This window comes from Cynocephalus volans, chromosome X (genome assembly GCF_027409185.1).
Source record: "Cynocephalus volans isolate mCynVol1 chromosome X, mCynVol1.pri, whole genome shotgun sequence".
In the NCBI taxonomy this organism is placed as follows: Eukaryota; Metazoa; Chordata; class Mammalia; order Dermoptera; family Cynocephalidae; genus Cynocephalus; species Cynocephalus volans.
The window spans coordinates 7,599,094-7,616,987 of record NC_084478.1 but is presented as its reverse complement, the minus strand read 5'-3'; the positions used below and the strand labels follow the sequence as shown (position 1 = coordinate 7,616,987).

The window sequence follows — 17,894 nt, the reverse complement described above, 5'->3', positions numbered from 1 at the left end:
TTCATAATCAGAATGACATGTGAATAGAGAACCCAAATTTTGTCTGATTCTTGATTCACATTCTATTTTAATATGTGAAAAAGTATGAACTGATTAGATCTTATTATACAATGGTGCAGACTAAGTCAATGTGATTTCCAAGTTAGCAAGCAGTAAACACTTGCCAGATTTAATAAAATTATTTCTACTTAAATCTCAGCTGGTAAGGGAGGGGCCATCGATTTTGGGAATTAAGTATTGTCTTTCAGTGCATGTAATGTGTACATTCTTTCTTTTTTTTTTTTTCCTCACATGCCAAACATTTTTATTTATTTATTTATTTTTACTTTTATTTTGTCGATATACATTGTGGTTGATTATTGTTGCCCCTTACCAAAACCTCCCTCCCTCTTTCCTCTCCTCCCTCCCCCACAACAATGTCCTTTCTATTTGCTTGTCATATCATCTTCAAGTAATTGTGGTTGTTATATCTTCTCCCCCCCCCGTTTTTTTTTTTTTGTGTGTGTGAATTTATATATTAATTTTTAGCTCCTACCAATAAGTGACAACATGTGGTATTTCTCTTTCTGTGCCTGACTCATCTCACTTAATATAATTCTCTCAAGGTCCATCCATTTTGTTGCAAATGGCAGTATTTCATTCGTTTTTATAGCTGAGTAGTATTCCATTGTGTAGATGTACCACATTTTCCATATCCACTCATCTGATGATGGACATTTGGGCTGGTTCCAACTCTTAGGTATTGTAAAGAGTGCTGCAATGAACATTGGGGAACAGGTATACCTTCGACTTGATGATTTCCATTCCTCTGGGTATATTCCCAGCAGTGGGATAGCTGGGTCATATGGTAGATCTATCTGCAATTGTTTGAGGTACCTCCATACCCTTTTCCATAGAGGCTGCAGCATTTTGCAGTCCCACCAACAATGTATGAGAGTTCCTTTTTCTCCACAACCTCGCCAGCATTTATCGTTCAGAGTCTTTTAGATTTTAGCCATCCTAACTGGGGTTAGATGGTATCTCAGTGTGGTTTTGATTTGCATTTCCCGAATGCTGAGTGATGTTGAGCATTTTTTCATATGTCTGTTGGCCATTTGTATATCTTCCTTAGAGAAATGCCTACTTAGCTCTTTTGCCCATTTTTTAATTTGGTTGCTTGTTTTTTTCTTGTAAAGTTGTTTGAGTTCCTTGTATATTCTGGATATTAATCCTTTGTCAGATGAATATTTTGCAAATATTTTCTCCCACTCTGTTGGTTGTCTTTTAACTCTTTTAATTGTTTCTTTTGCTGTGCAGAAGTTTTTTAGTTTGATATAATCCCATTTGTTTATGTATGCTTTGGTTGCCTGTGCTTTTGGGGTCATATTCATGAAGTCTGTGTCCAGTCCTATTTCCTGAAGTGTTTCTCCTATGTTTTCTTTAAGAAGTTTTATTGTTTCAGGGTGTATATTTAAATCCTTAATCCATTTTGAGTTGATTTTAGTATATGATGAGAGGTATGGGTCTAGTTTCATTCTCCTGCATATTGATATCCAGTTATCCCAACACCATTTGCTGAAGAGGCAGTCCCTTCCCCAGTGAATAGGCTTGGTGCCTTTGTCAAAGATCAGATGGAAGTAAGTGTGTGTGTTGATTTCTGGATTCTCTATTCTATTCCATTGATCAGTATGTCTGTTTTTATGCCCGTACCATACTGTTTTGGTTATTATAGCTTTGTAGTATAGCTTAAAGTCAGGTAGTGTTATGCCTCCAGCTTTATTTTTTTTGCTCAGCATTGCTTTGGGTATGCGTGGTCTTTTATTGTTCCATATAAATGTCTGGATAGTTTTTTCCATTTCTGAGAAAAATGTCTTTGGAATTTTGATGGGGATTGCATTGAATTTGTATATCACTTTGGGTAGTATGGACATTTTCACTATGTTGATTCTTCCAATCCAAGAGCATGGGATATCTTTCCATCTTCTTGTATCCTCTCTAATTTCTCTCAGCAGTGGTTTGTAGTTCTCATTATAGAGATTTTTCACCTCCTTGGTTAACTCAATTCCTAAGTATTTTATTTTTTTGGTGGCTATTGTAAATGGGCAGGCTTTCTTGATTTCTCGTTCTGCATGTTCACTATTGGAGAATAGAAATGCTACTGATTTTTGTGTGTTGATTTTGTATCCTGCTACTTTGCGGAGATCATTTATCAACTCCAAGAGTTTTTTGTAGAGGCTTTAGGCTGTTCGATATATAGGATCATGTCATCTGCAAACAGGGACAGTTTGACTTTACGTTTTCCAGTCTCATTGCCCGTTATTTCCTTCTCTTCTCTGATTGCTCTGGCTAGTACTTCCAACACTATGTTGAATAGGAGTGGTGAGAGTGGGCATCCTTGTCTAGTTCCTGTTCTTAAAGGAAAAGCTTTCAGCTTTTCCCCATTCAGGATGATATTGGCAGTGGGTTGATCATATATGGCTTTAAATATGTTGAGATACTTTCCATCTATACCTAACTTATAGAGGGTCTTTGTCATGAATGAATGTTGAATTTTATCAAATGCTTTTTCAGCATTTATAGAGATTACCATATGAGCCTTGTGTTTGATTTTATTAATATGGTGCATCACATTTATTGATTTGCATATGTTGAGCCAACCTTGCATCCCTGGGATGAATCCCACTTGATCATTGTGAATAATTTTACATACATGTTGCTGTATTCTGTTTGGTAATATTTTAGTGAGGATTTTTGCATCTATATTCATCAAAGATATCGGCCTGTAGTTTTCTTTTTTGGTTGTATCTTTACCTGGTTTTGGTATCAGGATGATGTTTGCTTCATAGAATGAGTTTGGGAGATTTGTGTCTGTTTCAGTCTTTTGGAATAGTTTGTAAAGAATCGGTGTCAATTCCTCTTTGAATGTTTGGTAAAATTCTGCTGTGAATCCATCTGGTCCTGGGCTTTTCTTTGTTGGGAGCCTTCTGATAACACCTTCAATCTCCTTTATTGTTATTGGTCTGTTTCAATTTTCTACGTCTTCATGGCTCAGTTTTGGAAGCTTGTGTGTGTCCAGAAATTTATCCATTTCCTCCAGATTTTCAAATTTGTTGGCATATAGTTGTTTATAGCAGTCTCGAATGTTTCCTTGTATTTCAGGTGAATCAGTTGTAATATCACCTTTTTCATTTCTAATTTTTGTTATTTGAATCTTCTCTCTTCTTTTTTTTTGTTAGCCATGCTAATGGTTTGTCAATTTTATTTATCTTTTCAAAAAATCAACTTTTTGATTCATTGATCTTTTGTATTGTTTTTTGGTTTTCAATTTCATTCAGTTCTGCTCTGATCTTAATGATTTCTTTCCATCTGCTAACTTTAGGTTTGGATTGTTCTTGTTTTTCTAGTTCTTTAAGGTGAAGTGTTAAGTTGTTCACTTGCCATCTTTCCATTCTTCTGAGGTGAGCACTTAATGCAATAAATTTCCCCTTAATACTCCTTTTGCAGTATCCCACAGGTTTTGGTATGATGTATCATTGTTTTCATTAGTTTCAATAAATTTTTTGATTTCCTGCTTGATTTCTTCTTGGACCCATATGTCATTAAGTAGAATGCTGTTTAATTTCCATGTGTTTGTATAGTTTCCAGAGTTTCGTTTGTTATTAATTTCTAGTTTTAATCCATTGTGGTCTGAGAAAATACATGGGGTAATTCCAATTTTTTTCTATTTATTGAGACTTGATTTTTGACCTAATATGTGATTTATCCTGGAGAATGATCCATGTGCTGATGAGAAGAATGAATATTCTGAGGTTGTTGGGTGGAATGTTCTGTAGATATCTGCCAATTCCAATTGGTCTAGAGTGTTGTTTATATCTTGTGTTTCTCTACTGATTCTTTGCCTAGATGAACTGTCTAATATTGACAGTGGGATGTTCAAGTCCCCTGCTATTATGGTATTAGTGTCTATTTCCTTCTTTAGGTCTAATAGAGTTTGTTTTATAAATCTGGCTGCTTCAACATTGGGTGTGTACATATTTATGATTGTTATATCTTCCTGATGGATCAGTCCTTTTATCATTATGTAGTGTCCCTCATTGTCTCTTTTTATGGTTTTCAGTTTAAAGTCTATTTTGTCAGATATAAGAATAGCTACTCCAGCTCGTTTTTCTTTTGTTTGCATAGTAAATCTTTTTCCATCCTTTCACTCTTAGTCTGTGTGAATCTTTATGGGTTAGGTGGGTCTCTTGTAGGCAGCATATAGTTGGGTCCTCCTTTTTAATCCAGTCAGCCAGTCTGTGTCTTTTGATTGGGGAATTTAAGCCCTTTACATTAAGAGTTGTTATTGAAAGGTGTTGATTTATTCCTAGCATTTTATTGGTTGTTTGGTTGTCTTAGGAGTCTTTTGTTCCTTGCTTTCTGATTTACTGTTTGGTTTCTGTGTTTGTTGGTTCCTTAGGTTGTAGATAGCATTTTTTTTTGTTTGTTTTCTCTTCATGAATGCCATTTTTATTATACTAGTGGGTTTTGATTTTTCTTGGGTTTTTATGGCAGTGGTAGTTATTTTTCAGGAACCAAACCCAGTACTCCCTTGAGGATTTCTTGTAAGGGTGGTCATGTGGTAGTGAACTCCCGCAGTTTTTGTTTGTCTGAGAAATATACTATTTGCCCTTCATTTCGGAAGGATAGCTTTGCAGGGTAGAGTATTCTTGGCTGGCAATCTTTGCCTTTTAGTACTTTGAATATATCATCCCATTCCTTTCTAGCTTTTAGGGTTTGTGATGAAAAGTCTGATGTTAACCTGATTGGGGCTCCCTTATAGGTGATTTGACGCTTCTCTCTTGCAGCTTTTAAGATTCTCTCTTTGTCTCTGAGTTTTGCCAATTTGACTATAACATGTCTTGGAGAAGACCTTTTTGGGTTGAATACGTTTGGAGATCGTTGAGCTTCCTGGATCTGAATATCTGTGATTTTTCCTATATCTGGGAAGTTTTCTGCCACTATTTTGTTGAATATGTTTTCAATGCAGTCTCTGTTTTCCTTCCCTTCTGGGATACCCATGACTTGGATATTTGAGCACTTAAGGTTGTCTGATATCTCTCTCAGATTTTCTTCAATGCCTTTGATTCTTTTTTCTTTCTTTTTGTCTGCTTGTGTTATTTCAAACAGCCCATCTTCAAGTTCAGAGGTTCTCACTTCAACTTCGACAAGCCTGCTGGTTAAATTCTCCGTTGTGTTTTTTATTTTGCTGAATAACTTCTTCAGTTCAGCAAGTTCTGCTACATTTATTTTCAGGACATCGATTTCCTTGTACATTTCCTCTTTCAGATCCTGTATACTTTTCCTCGTTTCATCATGATGTCTAGCTGAGTTTTCTTGTATCTCATTCAGTTTCCTTAGAATTATCACTCAAAATTCCTTGTCAGTCATTTCAAGGGCTTCTTGTTCTATAGGATCTAGAGTTTGAGATTTATTAACTTTTGGTGGTGTACTTTCTTGATTTTTTGTATTTCTGGTATCTTTTTTTTGATGTTTATTCATTGTGGCAGGGGGTTTCACAGTCCACAGGTTTGAGACTATTGACTAACTAAGATGTTGCTGTGGTTGCCAATTTGGTATGGCTATGTCTGTGACTGCTCAGTTGGCCTCTAGTGCCTTGTGTGTGTGGTTGCCTCGGGTCTTGGGCCTCTCCAGGGTGCTATCTCTCTGGTCAGCTTGGACTCTGCTGGGCTCCTGGATCATGGGGTGGTACCTCAGGGTGTGTGGTCTCTGCTGAGCTTCCACTTCCCATGCAGGACTTCTCTCTGTTCTGTGCGCTCTGGCACCAGCTGTTGGATCACACAGTGGCGACCCCACAGGATGTGTGGTTTCTGTTGAGTCTCCGCCTCCCTAGCCCGATGTCTCCCTGCTTTGTGTGCACTGGCCTGGGCTGGGACGTGTCTTCTGCAACCCTCGTCTATCAGCTGGGCCTTCAAGACCCTGCTTGGCACCGCCTCACCCAGGAAGTCTACCAGGTTTCTGCTAGGCACAGACGACCGGTCGCTCTGGGTGCCTTTGTAGCACTGTGTAGATCTTTCTTGGGACTTATCACCTTCCTCCTGGTATCGTGGTTATTTGTGTACTTGTCTTATTTCCCACACCAGAGTGTGAGTTCCTCGGGGGAGGAGCACACGGTTCACCTTTGAATCCCCCCAGTGTAGACCGAGTCCGTTGCCTGCCCGCAGTCACCTCTCCGGCAGGTTCAAGCGAACTCGGCAACTCTCCAACCACACTATTCCTAACCAGAAATTGGTTAGGCGTTTTTCCGAACTGGTGGCTGCAGAGATGGTATCTGCCTCCCGGTAACAAGAAGTTTACTGGGGGCCGGAGTCCAGGGTGCGGTGGAGTGAGAGTCGGCCCAGCCTGTACTTCCTTGCCCTCCCAACACTGTCTGGGGATGCCCCATGACACCAGCCCCGCCAGAGAACCACAGAGGGAGTGTGAGGGGAGGCTGGCCTGTAGGCCCGGGGAAGCCCCACGCTGGGGCAAGCAAGTGGGAAGGCTCAGTGAGGAGCTGAGCTGGGCAAGGAGGACAGGCTTGGCTGAGCCTGGCCGGAGCCGCCACCACCTGAGAAAATGGAGGCAGCCCCGGGGCCGGTGAGTGGCCCGGTGGGGCAGGCGGAAGCTGAGTGGGTGTCCGACCCCCGAGCAGGGCCAGGCCAGGGGTCACTCACAGGGCTGTGCCGGGTCGGGCGGCTCCCTCTCTGCCTCTGCGTCGTCACCGTCCCCATTCTCGGCCGCCTCTGCCTCAGGCTGCTCACTCGGTCCCGCGGCGTGGCTCGAGCGCTCACAGGAATCTTCTTTTATGCCGGCCTGAAACCTCGAATCCTGCATAGGGCAGCTGGCCGCCTTCAGCGCGGCCCCGGCCTCCGGGATCCTGGCAGTGTCAACAGCAGCCCCGGTGCTGTGTTCCCTTTTTAGAGACTCACTTTTGCAGCTAAGAAACAGTTCTTTTCCTGCTCCACACTTCAAAGCTGTTGCCTGTAAATGAGGCAGCCTCTCCTGCCGGGGGCAAAGTGGCGGTCAGCCCCCACGACCGGCCACCAGCAGAGGTCCTCCCTTAAGAGACGGCGAGAGGAAGGTCCACAAGTTTCCTGGCTGCCTAAGGCCCAGTGGCCGCCTTTTCCACCTCAGCTACTCCGTGCCAACCGCTGCAGCCACCGCCATCTTAGGATCCCCATGTAATGTGTACATTTTGTTGAAAGTGGAAAGTTGGCAAACTGCATAATTGTTGCAGATCTGTCAGCATACTTCTTTAATTACTAACTTAGGTTTGGACCTAAATTTAGAACTTCAAAAGCCAACGAAGTAAAACACATCTAACAGCTAACAGGAAAATGAACTGTGAAACAGAGTAAGAGAAAACGTTGAGAGTTAATAATGCTTTAAATGTTTATAAAGTTTTATTTATTTTTTTATTTTTAAATTTTTAAAAATTAACTACCTGCAGATTTGGTGTAATTCAATATTGAAACTATGGTTTTTCTTTTCAGTTTTACCTGTAAGGTTCTTAAGTTCAGATGAAATTTTATTCTAGTCAATAATGTTGTTTTCATTTTTTATATATGACAAGTTATTAACAATCAGTTTATGTGGCATCTATAATTCTAGTTCAAACCTTGGAATTATACATCTATTAGCTGCTGTTTCTAGTTTTCCTCCTTTTGTTAATCTAACATAAGAGCATAAACATTTTTAATTATAATAAGGTATTGACACTTTGATATACATTAAATGTACAATATCAGAAGGATTATTGTGGCTATAAAACAACTATTTGATGCTGCACACATCTCAATGGTATATAAAAATTTCTAGCTCTTTCACAGATTTAAAAAAATTGTTATAAAGTACACATAACATGACATATACCATCTGTTTTAGTCCATTTTGTGTTGCTATAACAGAACTACCTGAGATTGGGTAATTTATAAGGAAAAGAGGTTTATTTGGCTTACGATTCTGGGACAGCTGCATCTAGCATGTGACTCAGGCTGCTTCTACTCATGGTGGAAAAACAGCAGGCAGCCGGTGGGTACAAGCAGATCACATGGCGAGAGAGGAAGCAAGAGAGAGGAAGCAAGAGAGAGAGAGAGAGAAGGTGCCAGGGTCTTTTTAAGCAACGAGCTCTCAGGGGAACTAATAGAGCGAGAACTCACTCATTACTCCCCCCGAGGGATCCGCCCACATGACTCAATCAGTTTCCAACACTGCCACATTGGAGATCAGATTTCCACATGAGTTTTGGAGGGAACAACACATCCAAACTCCATCACCATCTTAACTCTTACACATACTTTCAATTTAACATTATTTGGGGAAAAGAACCAGCAGAAGCAATAAGAACAATTTATGTTGATATTGTAGTCACGCCAGGATTACTGAGATATGCCGTTGCTAAAGTTACATTCTGAGTTTTCAATGGTATTCCCAGCCATCATCAACAGGAGGAAATAATGGGCTAAAATAAACAAGTTGTCTTTTTGGAAAAGAGCTAGAGACATTTCCCTTTCTCCCCACACCAGAAACTTTGATAATGATGTAGTTTTTGTTTGTTTTGTTTTGTTTGTTTGTTTGTAAAACATACCTCTACCATTGCGTAAAATGCACTCAGCCAAACCATTCACTAATGCTGTCTCTTGCCAGGTTACCTGCTGTGACCATGCATCTATCTGAGCAAAGATTCACAGTCATTCATCAATGAGGATGAGCAGGCTGGCCACTGGCCATTTACCATGTGTTACCAGATGGTAGAGAGCCATACTCAGTCATGACTGAGAAGTAACAGCAACACATGGGCAGGTCTTACTAGGTGTTTTTCAGGTATTACCTACCCAAGTGTTGCTGCATGTTACCAGTCATGAGTGTTACCAGTCAGTCACCAGTGAGGAGGATCAAGCAGAAGGCTAGCAAGTGTTACCAGTTGTTACTCAGGTGTTTCCAGGTGTTACCAGTCATGAGCCACACTCAGTCACCGGTGAGGAGTGGCAGGCAACAGGCTGGCATTGAGCCACACTGTGTTCACGTTGTCCCCCCAGCTTTGTGTTCAGCAATGTTACTGCATCAAATAACATACAGAAGGTACCCTCCTGTTCATCTCCTTCCAACTTCAAGAAACCATGAAAAGCCTTCACTGATGTTGGTCCCATGGGCAGGCCACTCTTGGACATGGATTTTGCATTGGTTAGGGTAGCCTGAACTGGTATTGCACATAAATGATGGCATGCGTAAGAGTGTAAACACATGCAGGCTTGCTTTTTCCACATGAAGCAGTCAAGGCAGGTAATCCCAGCAGGGTGCTATCTCCTCCACGTGTAGTGCAGTGTCTCACCCCCTTTCCTTCTTGTGGCCCTGCCATCCCCTCCAACTGTGGCACCACCCACATCCAGCTAGTAAGGGAGAATGTGGTTGTGGGTGTGCCCCCCCTACTGAAAAGGCTGGGTACAGTGGCACAAAGCTTCTCTGATCATGTCCCATTCATGATAACACATCCGCTTGTAGGGAAAAGGAAGGCTGGGAAGTTTAACGTGGCTGGTCAGGTGTGTTCCAGTGAAAGTGAACTCAGAGGGACAGGGATGGGGTGGAGTAGCTATTGCATCAACCATATTTCATAAAGGTGATAGGAGGTTTAGGTTAAAAACTATAGTGGTTTTCTTATGATCCATCTTCTATAAGGCGAAAGGGTGGTTAGGGCTAGGGCTGACTTGGGGGCTGGGGCTGGTGGGGCTATCTTGGCCATTCTCTTGAGTGTCATAAGGCAAAAGAAAGCCAAAGCACAGAGAGCATCCTTTCCCTTTCTTTCCTGGGTGGGCAGCTGATAGGAGCCTCATCAGTGCCTCAGTTCGGTGGCTGTGATTTTCTGATGTAGCCCGTGTCTCAGGGATGACCGAATGCTGTCCTGAGCCATTTTTCCCAAGGAAAAGGTGCATGTGATATATGGTTTTTTCATCCTACTCATGCTTTTTAAATAATGCATCCTCCTAATAAATCAAGGACTTCCTAGTCTCACTAATGGTTGATTGATTCTGGGCTCAACCAAAATGCCATCCATGAGTTGCTGCTCAGAATCTGATTATTTCACCAACAACATGGCTGTACGTTAATTTTTTAATGAAGATTCACGTTCTTTTACTATACAACTCATTGGCATTGTCATATTGATAAAACATCCTATGTGCACATTTACTTTAAAAGTTGGACATTATTAACATATGTTCAATGAACAGACTTAGAACTTTGTGATATACCAATAAGTGCTTTACCTTTGTGGGCATTGTAAAGATTCCATAGGGCTACTGCTAACCTATATTGATTAGTATTTATGGTATATGAAACAAATAAAATGTATGACTTGTTAGAAAACGAAAATATATGTAATGTATACATTCCAAAAAGTGCCCTTAAATTGTACTCAACATGTTTTGTGAATATTTATAATCAGTTCTTTTAAATTAATTTTTTTTCACTGAAGCATATATTTTTTTCATTGAAGCATATCTGTGGGGTACAGAATTGAATATCAATACTTGTGTGTAATATATGATGCTCAGATCAGGATAATTACTATATTTATCATTACACAATATAATCATTTTTTGTGGCTCTTTACCCATTTCTCGCTAACCCCTGCTCCCCTTCCCTTTTTCCCTCCTCTGGTGGCCTCAGTTCTGTTCCTTGCTTTTGAAAGTTCAATGGATTATTGCGATTGTTGCATCTTTCTTTCTTTCTTTTTTCATTTTTTTTTTTTTTTAAACTCCTGCTTATGAGTAAGGAAATGGAGTCTTTCTCTTTCTGGCATATTTCACTTAACATAATTTTCTCTAAGTTCATCCATGTTGTTGCAAATGACAGAATTTCATTCTTTTTTTTTTTATGGCAGAGTAGTATGCTATTGTGTATATATACCACATTTCCCTCATTCAGTCATCTGTCAGTGGACATATAGGTTGGTTTCAACTCTTGGGTATTGTAAGTAGAGCTGCAACAAACGTGGGAGTGCAGTTATCCCTTTGACATGATGATTTCCATTCCTTTGGGTACATAAGCAGCAGAGGATTGCTGGATCATATGGTGATTTTATCTATAGTTGTTTGAGAAACCTCCATGCTGTTTTCCATAACGGCTGTGCTGATTTATAGTCCCACCAATGGTGTATGAGGGTTTCCCTTTCTCTGCATCCTCACCAGCATTTGTTATTCTCTGTCTTTTATATAATGGCCAGTCTAACTGTCATGAGATGATATCTCAATGTGATTTTGATTTGCATTTCCCTGATGCTTATTGATGATGAGAATTTTTTCATGTGTTTATTGGCTATTTGTATATCTTCCTTTGAGAAATGCCTGCGTAGCTCCTTTGCCCATCTTTTAATCAGGTTACTTGTTGTGTTTACTGTTAAGTTCTTTGAGTTCCTTGTATATTCTGGATATTAATCCCTCATTGCATGCATAGTTTGCAAATTTTTCTCCCATTCTGTAGGTTGTTTTTTTGCTCTGTTTCTTTTGCTGTGCAGAAGTTTTCTAGATTGATATAATTCCATTTGTTTGTTTTTTCTTTTGTTGCCTGTGCTTTAGGGATCTTATTCATAAAGTCTTTGCCTGGTCCTACTTCCTGAAATGTTTCCCCTGTGTTTTCTTTTAGGAGTTTTATAGTTTCAGGTCTTATATGTAAGTCTTTAATATATTTTGAGTTGATTGTGGTATACAGCAAGATTTATGGGTCTAGTTTCATTCTTCTGCCATGGATGTCCTGTTTTCCCAGAACCATTTATTCAAGAGTCTGTCCTTTCCCCAATGTATGTCCTTGTTGCCCTTGTCAAAGATCATTTGGCTCTAAGTATGTGGATTGAATTCTGGGTTCTCTATGTTGTTCCACTGGTCCAAGTGTCTGTTTTTATGCCAGTACCATGCTGTTTTGGTTACTATAGCTTTGTAATGTAATTTAAAGTCAGATAGTATTATTCCTTCAGCTCTATTTTATTTTTGTTCAGGATTGCTTTGGCTATTCCTGGTCTTTTGTTTTTCCATATAAATGTTAGGATTGTTTTTTCTATTGCTTGATTAATGTCATTGGTATTTTGATGGGGACTGCATTAAACCTGTAGATCATTTTGGGTAGTATGGACATTTTCATTGTGTTTATTCTTCCAATCCAAGAGCATGGAATATTTTCCCATCTTTTTATGCACTTTTTTAACTTCTTTAAACAGTGATTTGTAGTTCTCATTTTAGAGACCTCTCACCTCCTTGGTTCAGTTGATTCCTATGTATTTCATTTTTTTATTGTTGTTGAATATTGTAAATGAGCTTGCTTTCTTGATTTCTTTTTCTGCTAGTTTGCTATTGGAGTATGAAAAATGCTATGGATTTTTGTGTGTTGATTTTGTATCCTGAAACTTTACTGAAATTGTTTTTGAGCTCCAAGAGTTGTCTTTTGGCAGGGTCTTTAGGTTTTTCTATATGTAGGATCATGTGATCTGCAAACAGTAACCGTCTGACTTCATCTTTTCCAATCAAGATGCCCTTTATTTCTTTCACTTGCCTGATTGCTTGGCTAGTACTTCCATTTCTGTGTTAAATAGGAGTGGTGACAGTGGGCATCCTTGTAATTCCTGTTCTTAAGGGAAAAGCTGAATGATATTGGTGGTGAGTTTGTTGTATAAGGCTTTTATTGTTTTGAGATACTTTCCTTCTATACCTAATTTGCTGAGATTCTTTATCAAGAAGGATGTTTGAATTTGGTCAAATTCTTTTTAATGTGTCTATTGAGATAATCATATGGTTTTTGTCCTTGATTTTGTTGATGTGGTATATCACATTTATTGACTTAAGTATTTTATACCATCCTTGCATCCTTGGGATGAATCCCACTTGATCATGGTGTATGATTTTTTTGATGTGTTGCTACATTCTGATTGCTAATATTTTGCTGAGGATTTTTATGTTAATCAGAAATATTGGTCTGTAGTTTTTTCTGTTTTTGTTGTATCTCTGTCTGATTTTGGTATCAGGTTGATGATGACCTCATAGAATGAGTTTGGGAGAATGGCTTTTGTTTCCATTTTTCAAACAAGTTTGAAGAGAATTTGTATTAATTACTCTTGAAAGATCTGGTAGAATTCAGCAGTAAAGCCATCCAATACCTGGGCTTTTCTTTGTTGGGAGACTGCTTATTACTGATTCAATCTCATTGCTTGTTATTGGTCTTTTCAGGTTCTCTATTTCTTCTTTGATCAGTCTTGGTAGTTTATATTTATCCAGATATTTATCCATTTCCTCCAGGTTTTCAATTTTGTTGGCATGTAGTTGTACATAATAGTCTCTAATGATTCTTTGTATTTCTGTGGTATCAGTTGTATTGTTTCCTTTTCCATTTCTGATTTTTGTTATTTGGGTCTTCTTTTTTTAGTTAGCATAGCTAATAATTTGTCGGTTTTGTTTATCTTCTCAAAAAACCAATTTTTGTTTCTTGATCCTTTGTATCATTTTGGGGACTCTATTTCATTCAGTTCAGCTCTGATTTAAATTATTTCATTCTATGTACTAATTTGGGGATTAGATTATTATTGTTTTTCTAGTTTTTTTGAGGTGTAGATATAGATTGTTTATTTCAAATCTTTATTTTAATGTAAGCATTTATTGTGATAAACTTTCCTCTGATTACTGCTTTTGCAGTATCCCACAGATTTTGGTATGATGTGTCTTTGTTTTCATTAGTTTCAAGAAGATTTTGATTTCCTATTTAATTTCTTCTCGGACCCATAAGTTGTTCAGGAGCATATAGTTTAACTTCCATGTATTTGTATAGCTTCCAGAGTTTTGCTTATTATTGATTTCTAGTTTTAACCTGTTGTGGTTTGAAAAGGTAATTGAAATGATTCCAATTTTTAAAAATTTGTTGAGACTTGATTTTTGACCTAACATGTTCTGCCCTGGAGAATGTTCCATATGCTGATGAGAAGAATGTATATTCTATAGTTGCTGGGTGGAACATTCTGTAGATATTTGCCAGGTCCAATTGGTCTAAAGTGTAGTTTAAATCCTATGTTTCTCTGTTAATTTGTTGCCTAGATGATCTGTCAATTGCTGAGGGAAGGGTGTTCAGGTCTGCAACTATTATCATACTGGGGTCATTCTCTTTCCTTAGGTCTAATAGTGTTTGCTTTGTATATCTGCGTGCTGTAGTGTTGGGTGCATATATATTTATGACTGTTATGTCTTCTTGTTGGATTGATGGCTTTATCATTATCTAGCAGCCTTTTTGTCTCTTTTTATGATTTTGGTTTAAAGTCTATTTTATCCATATAAAAATAGCTATACTCCTGCTCATTTTTGGTTTTCATTTGTGTGGTATAACTTTTCCATCTCTTCCCTATTACTCTATGTATGTCTTTACAAGTGAAATGAGTCTCTTGAAGAGAGCATATCATTGGGTTTAGCTTTTTAATTCAATCAGCCAGTCTTTGTCTTTTGAGTGAGGAGTTTAATCTATTTGCATTTAAGGCTTTTATCAAAAAGTATGGTCTTAATCTTGGCATTTTATCAATTTTTGTACAGATGTCTAAATATCTTTTGTTCCTTTCTTCCCCTTTTATTGTTTCTCTTTGATGTTTGTTGGATTTTTGAGGTGGTAAGATTTAGTTTCTTTCTCTTTCTCATTTGCATTTTTGTTCTACCAGTGGTTTTTTTTCTTTCTTGTGTATTCATGGTTGTGATTATCATTTTTCAGATTCCAGGTGCAGGACTCCCTTGAGGATTTCTTGTAGGACTGGTCATGTGGTGGTGAACTCTTACAGTTTTTGTTTGGGAAGTATACTATTTCTCCCTCATTTCTGAAAGATAGTCTTCCTGGATATAGTATTCTTGGCTGGAAGTTCTTTTTCTTTTAGTATTTTGAATGTATTACCCTATTTTCTTCTGGTCCGTAGAGATTCTGTTGAGAAGTCTGCTGTTAGTTTGATGTGGTCTCCCTTATAGGTTAGTTGATACTTTTCTATAGATGCTTTTAGAATTCTCTCTTTGCCTTTGACCTTTGCCAGTGTGACTATAATGTGTCTTAGAGAGGATATTTTTGGATTGAATTTGTTTGGGGATCTTTGAGCCTCCTAGATCTGAAGGTCCATGTCTTTCCCAATACTAGGAAGTTTTCTGTTATTATTACATTGTTTTCATTGCCTTTTCCTTTCTCCTCTGCTTCTGGAACACCCATGAGTAGGGTGTTAGTGTGCTTAAAGGTTGTCTGCTAGCTCTCTCAGAGATTCTCCACTGTTTCGTTTTTTCCTTTTCTTGTCCTCCTGGATTATTTCAAAAAGACCACCTTTGAGATCAGAAAGCCTTTCTTCTGCTTGCTTTAACCTGTTGCTTAAGATTTTGGTTGTGTTTTTTATTTCATTGAATGAATCCTTCAGTTCCAGGGATTCTGCTACATTCCTTTTTAAGGTATTAATCTCTTTGTAAATTTCCTCCTTTATATCCTGGACATTTTTTCTCATTTCATTTTGTTATGTGACTGAGTCTTCTCATATATCATTGAGTTTCCTCAACACTGTTGCTTGGAATTCTTTTCAGTCATTTCAAGAGTTTCCTGCTCTATGAGGCATAGTACTTGAGAATTACTGTAATCCTTTGGTGGTGTCAATTTTTTTTGGGGGGGGGCGGTATTTCTAGTATCTCTACACTGATGTCTACTCATCTGGTAGAGCAGTTCCTTCTGTTACTCTGGAATGAGCTTTGAGAAGAGAGACTTCTGCATCTTTTTCTGTGCTCAGTTGGTGTCTCTCCTTGTGTCAGTGCAGTTGAGTGGGTGGCAGGCTGCCTAGTGGCTATGAGTGCTACTGTGGCAATGAACTGCCCTTGTGGCAGCTGTTGCTATGGTGGTGGCTGTGTTGGACCATCCACATGGAAGTGGTGTTTGCAGCATGCTCCTGACTTCTGTTAGGTGTTGGGGCTTACATGCAACTCCTGCCTGGGTCCACAGGCTTTGTCCTGCCTTCTGTCAGGTGGGAGAGGGTACCCATAGGTCCTGCCTGGGTCCCTAGGCATGCTCCTGCCTTTTGTCAGTTGGGGGAGGCTACCTGTGTCTCCTCCCTATAACCAGTTTTCTGATAACTATCTGATTATCTTTGAACTGGGATAGAATGTAATGATCTGCAAATGCATGGGCATCTGCATGCTGTGTGTCTGCTGCATGCAATATAAAACCATCCCTTATGAGCCATATTGCTTTGGGAAATCAGCACCAAATGTCACTTTGATAAGGAACAAGAAACAAATGCATCTATTTTATGAAACATTCAACAGAAGTTTTGGTGTTATAAAAAGTCTGAGCCTCCATTCAGACGTGTTAGAAATCAGACTTCATGTACTTTAATGGAATATATTTTTTTCCTTCTTCTGTCTCTTAGCCCCTCTTCCCCAAGAAGAACTATGAATGCTTGACTAGCTGCGAGTTCCTCAAGTACATCCTGCTGGTGAAGCAGGGGGATTGTCCGGCTCCGGAGAAAGCCAGTGGGTTTGCCGCTGCCTGTGTCGAAAGTTGCGAAGTTGACAATGAGTGTTCCGGGGTGAAGAAATGTTGTTCAAATGGCTGTGGACACACTTGCCAAGTGCCCAAGACTCTGTACAAAGGTAATGAGCAAAGCAGAGTATGTGAAGAGACTTCACGTCACAGGAGTGTGTGTGCCCAGGGCAGGGTGTCAACCATAGATATGAAAAGTCCAAGAAATACAACACTTTAAGAAAGTTTACTTACGCCATATGCACACATCTTAAAATATTCATGGACCACAGAGATCATCCAAAATAAACTCAAAATGGGGCAGAGCAAAGCATTAATATTAATTCTTTTTTAATTTAACATATATGAAGGATAGCAGCAATTTATGAACTGTTTTGTATTTTTCTCTAGTAAGAATAAATCAATTTAGCTCTACTGGGTACATTGGAATAAATAGATTTAAATTCTTGGAAAATAGGCTAGAGATGGGGTACACTTGAAAAACGCATAATAAGGATGCTGCTATTGTGATTTTTCTGTTGGCATAATCCAATGACAAAAGCATCATTGTGTAGACTTTAAATATTTTGATTAGTGTTTTGAGATCCTAAACAAGGGAATTGCCTCCTTCCAAAAAATGGAGAGTCATTCAATTTATCAAGCAACTTAGCAGATGTAGTGGTTTACATTCAGAAGCAGTTTCTAGAGCCCTTAACTCCTTCGTACTAAGTACTACTTGTTTTTTTCTGTTAATGGGACAAAATTATTTGATGCCAAACTGCTTCTGTTATATTATGTATAGTTTTGGATACACTCAATGTACACTGTGATAGGTAACATTTTGTTATTTTTTTCTGCTCTACTTTGAAGAGTAAAGAAGAATGAATCAGTAGGCATTATTCATTACAAATATGAAGAAATGTCTTCCTCTCTCTCTCCCCTCCCCCTTACACACACACACTCACACACACACACACACCAAATACATACTATTTCAAAATACTGGTAAATTAAAAAAAAATATGTACAAAACAGTATTCAACAGCAATGCCAGTTTTGAATGATGTGCTGGCTGACTAGTTAACCCTCATAACAATCTGCATCTCCCAGAAGTAATGTACCTGCCCCATTCCTGTATCTCCCCCTGGGAAATACCCTCCTCTGAAATCTCTGTAATCCATCCAGTTATCCTAGGATCATTGGAAACTTAGCATAAGTAGTATGTCTCAAATTCAAAATAATTGCTGCTTCCTCTTCTTACTGGGTGATATTTCTTTAATGGATTTAAAGTTTTCTTATTTTCGTGCCTTTTATTATAAACCACATCAAATCACTTTTACAAATTCTAAAACCACTTAATTTCTAAAAAGTCTGTTATTATAGAT

General features: G+C 38.8%; 1 protein-coding gene across 1 annotated transcript in view; it reads left to right on the top strand.

Moving 5' to 3' along the window:
• The window catches only part of ANOS1 (anosmin 1), a 187,242-nt gene that overhangs the window by 121,229 nt on the left and 48,119 nt on the right, over positions 1-17,894 (top strand). The window contains exon 4 of the mRNA XM_063083774.1: positions 16,418-16,640. Within this exon, the coding sequence (XP_062939844.1) occupies positions 16,418-16,640 (223 nt within the window). The remainder of the gene's footprint in view (positions 1-16,417; positions 16,641-17,894) is intronic.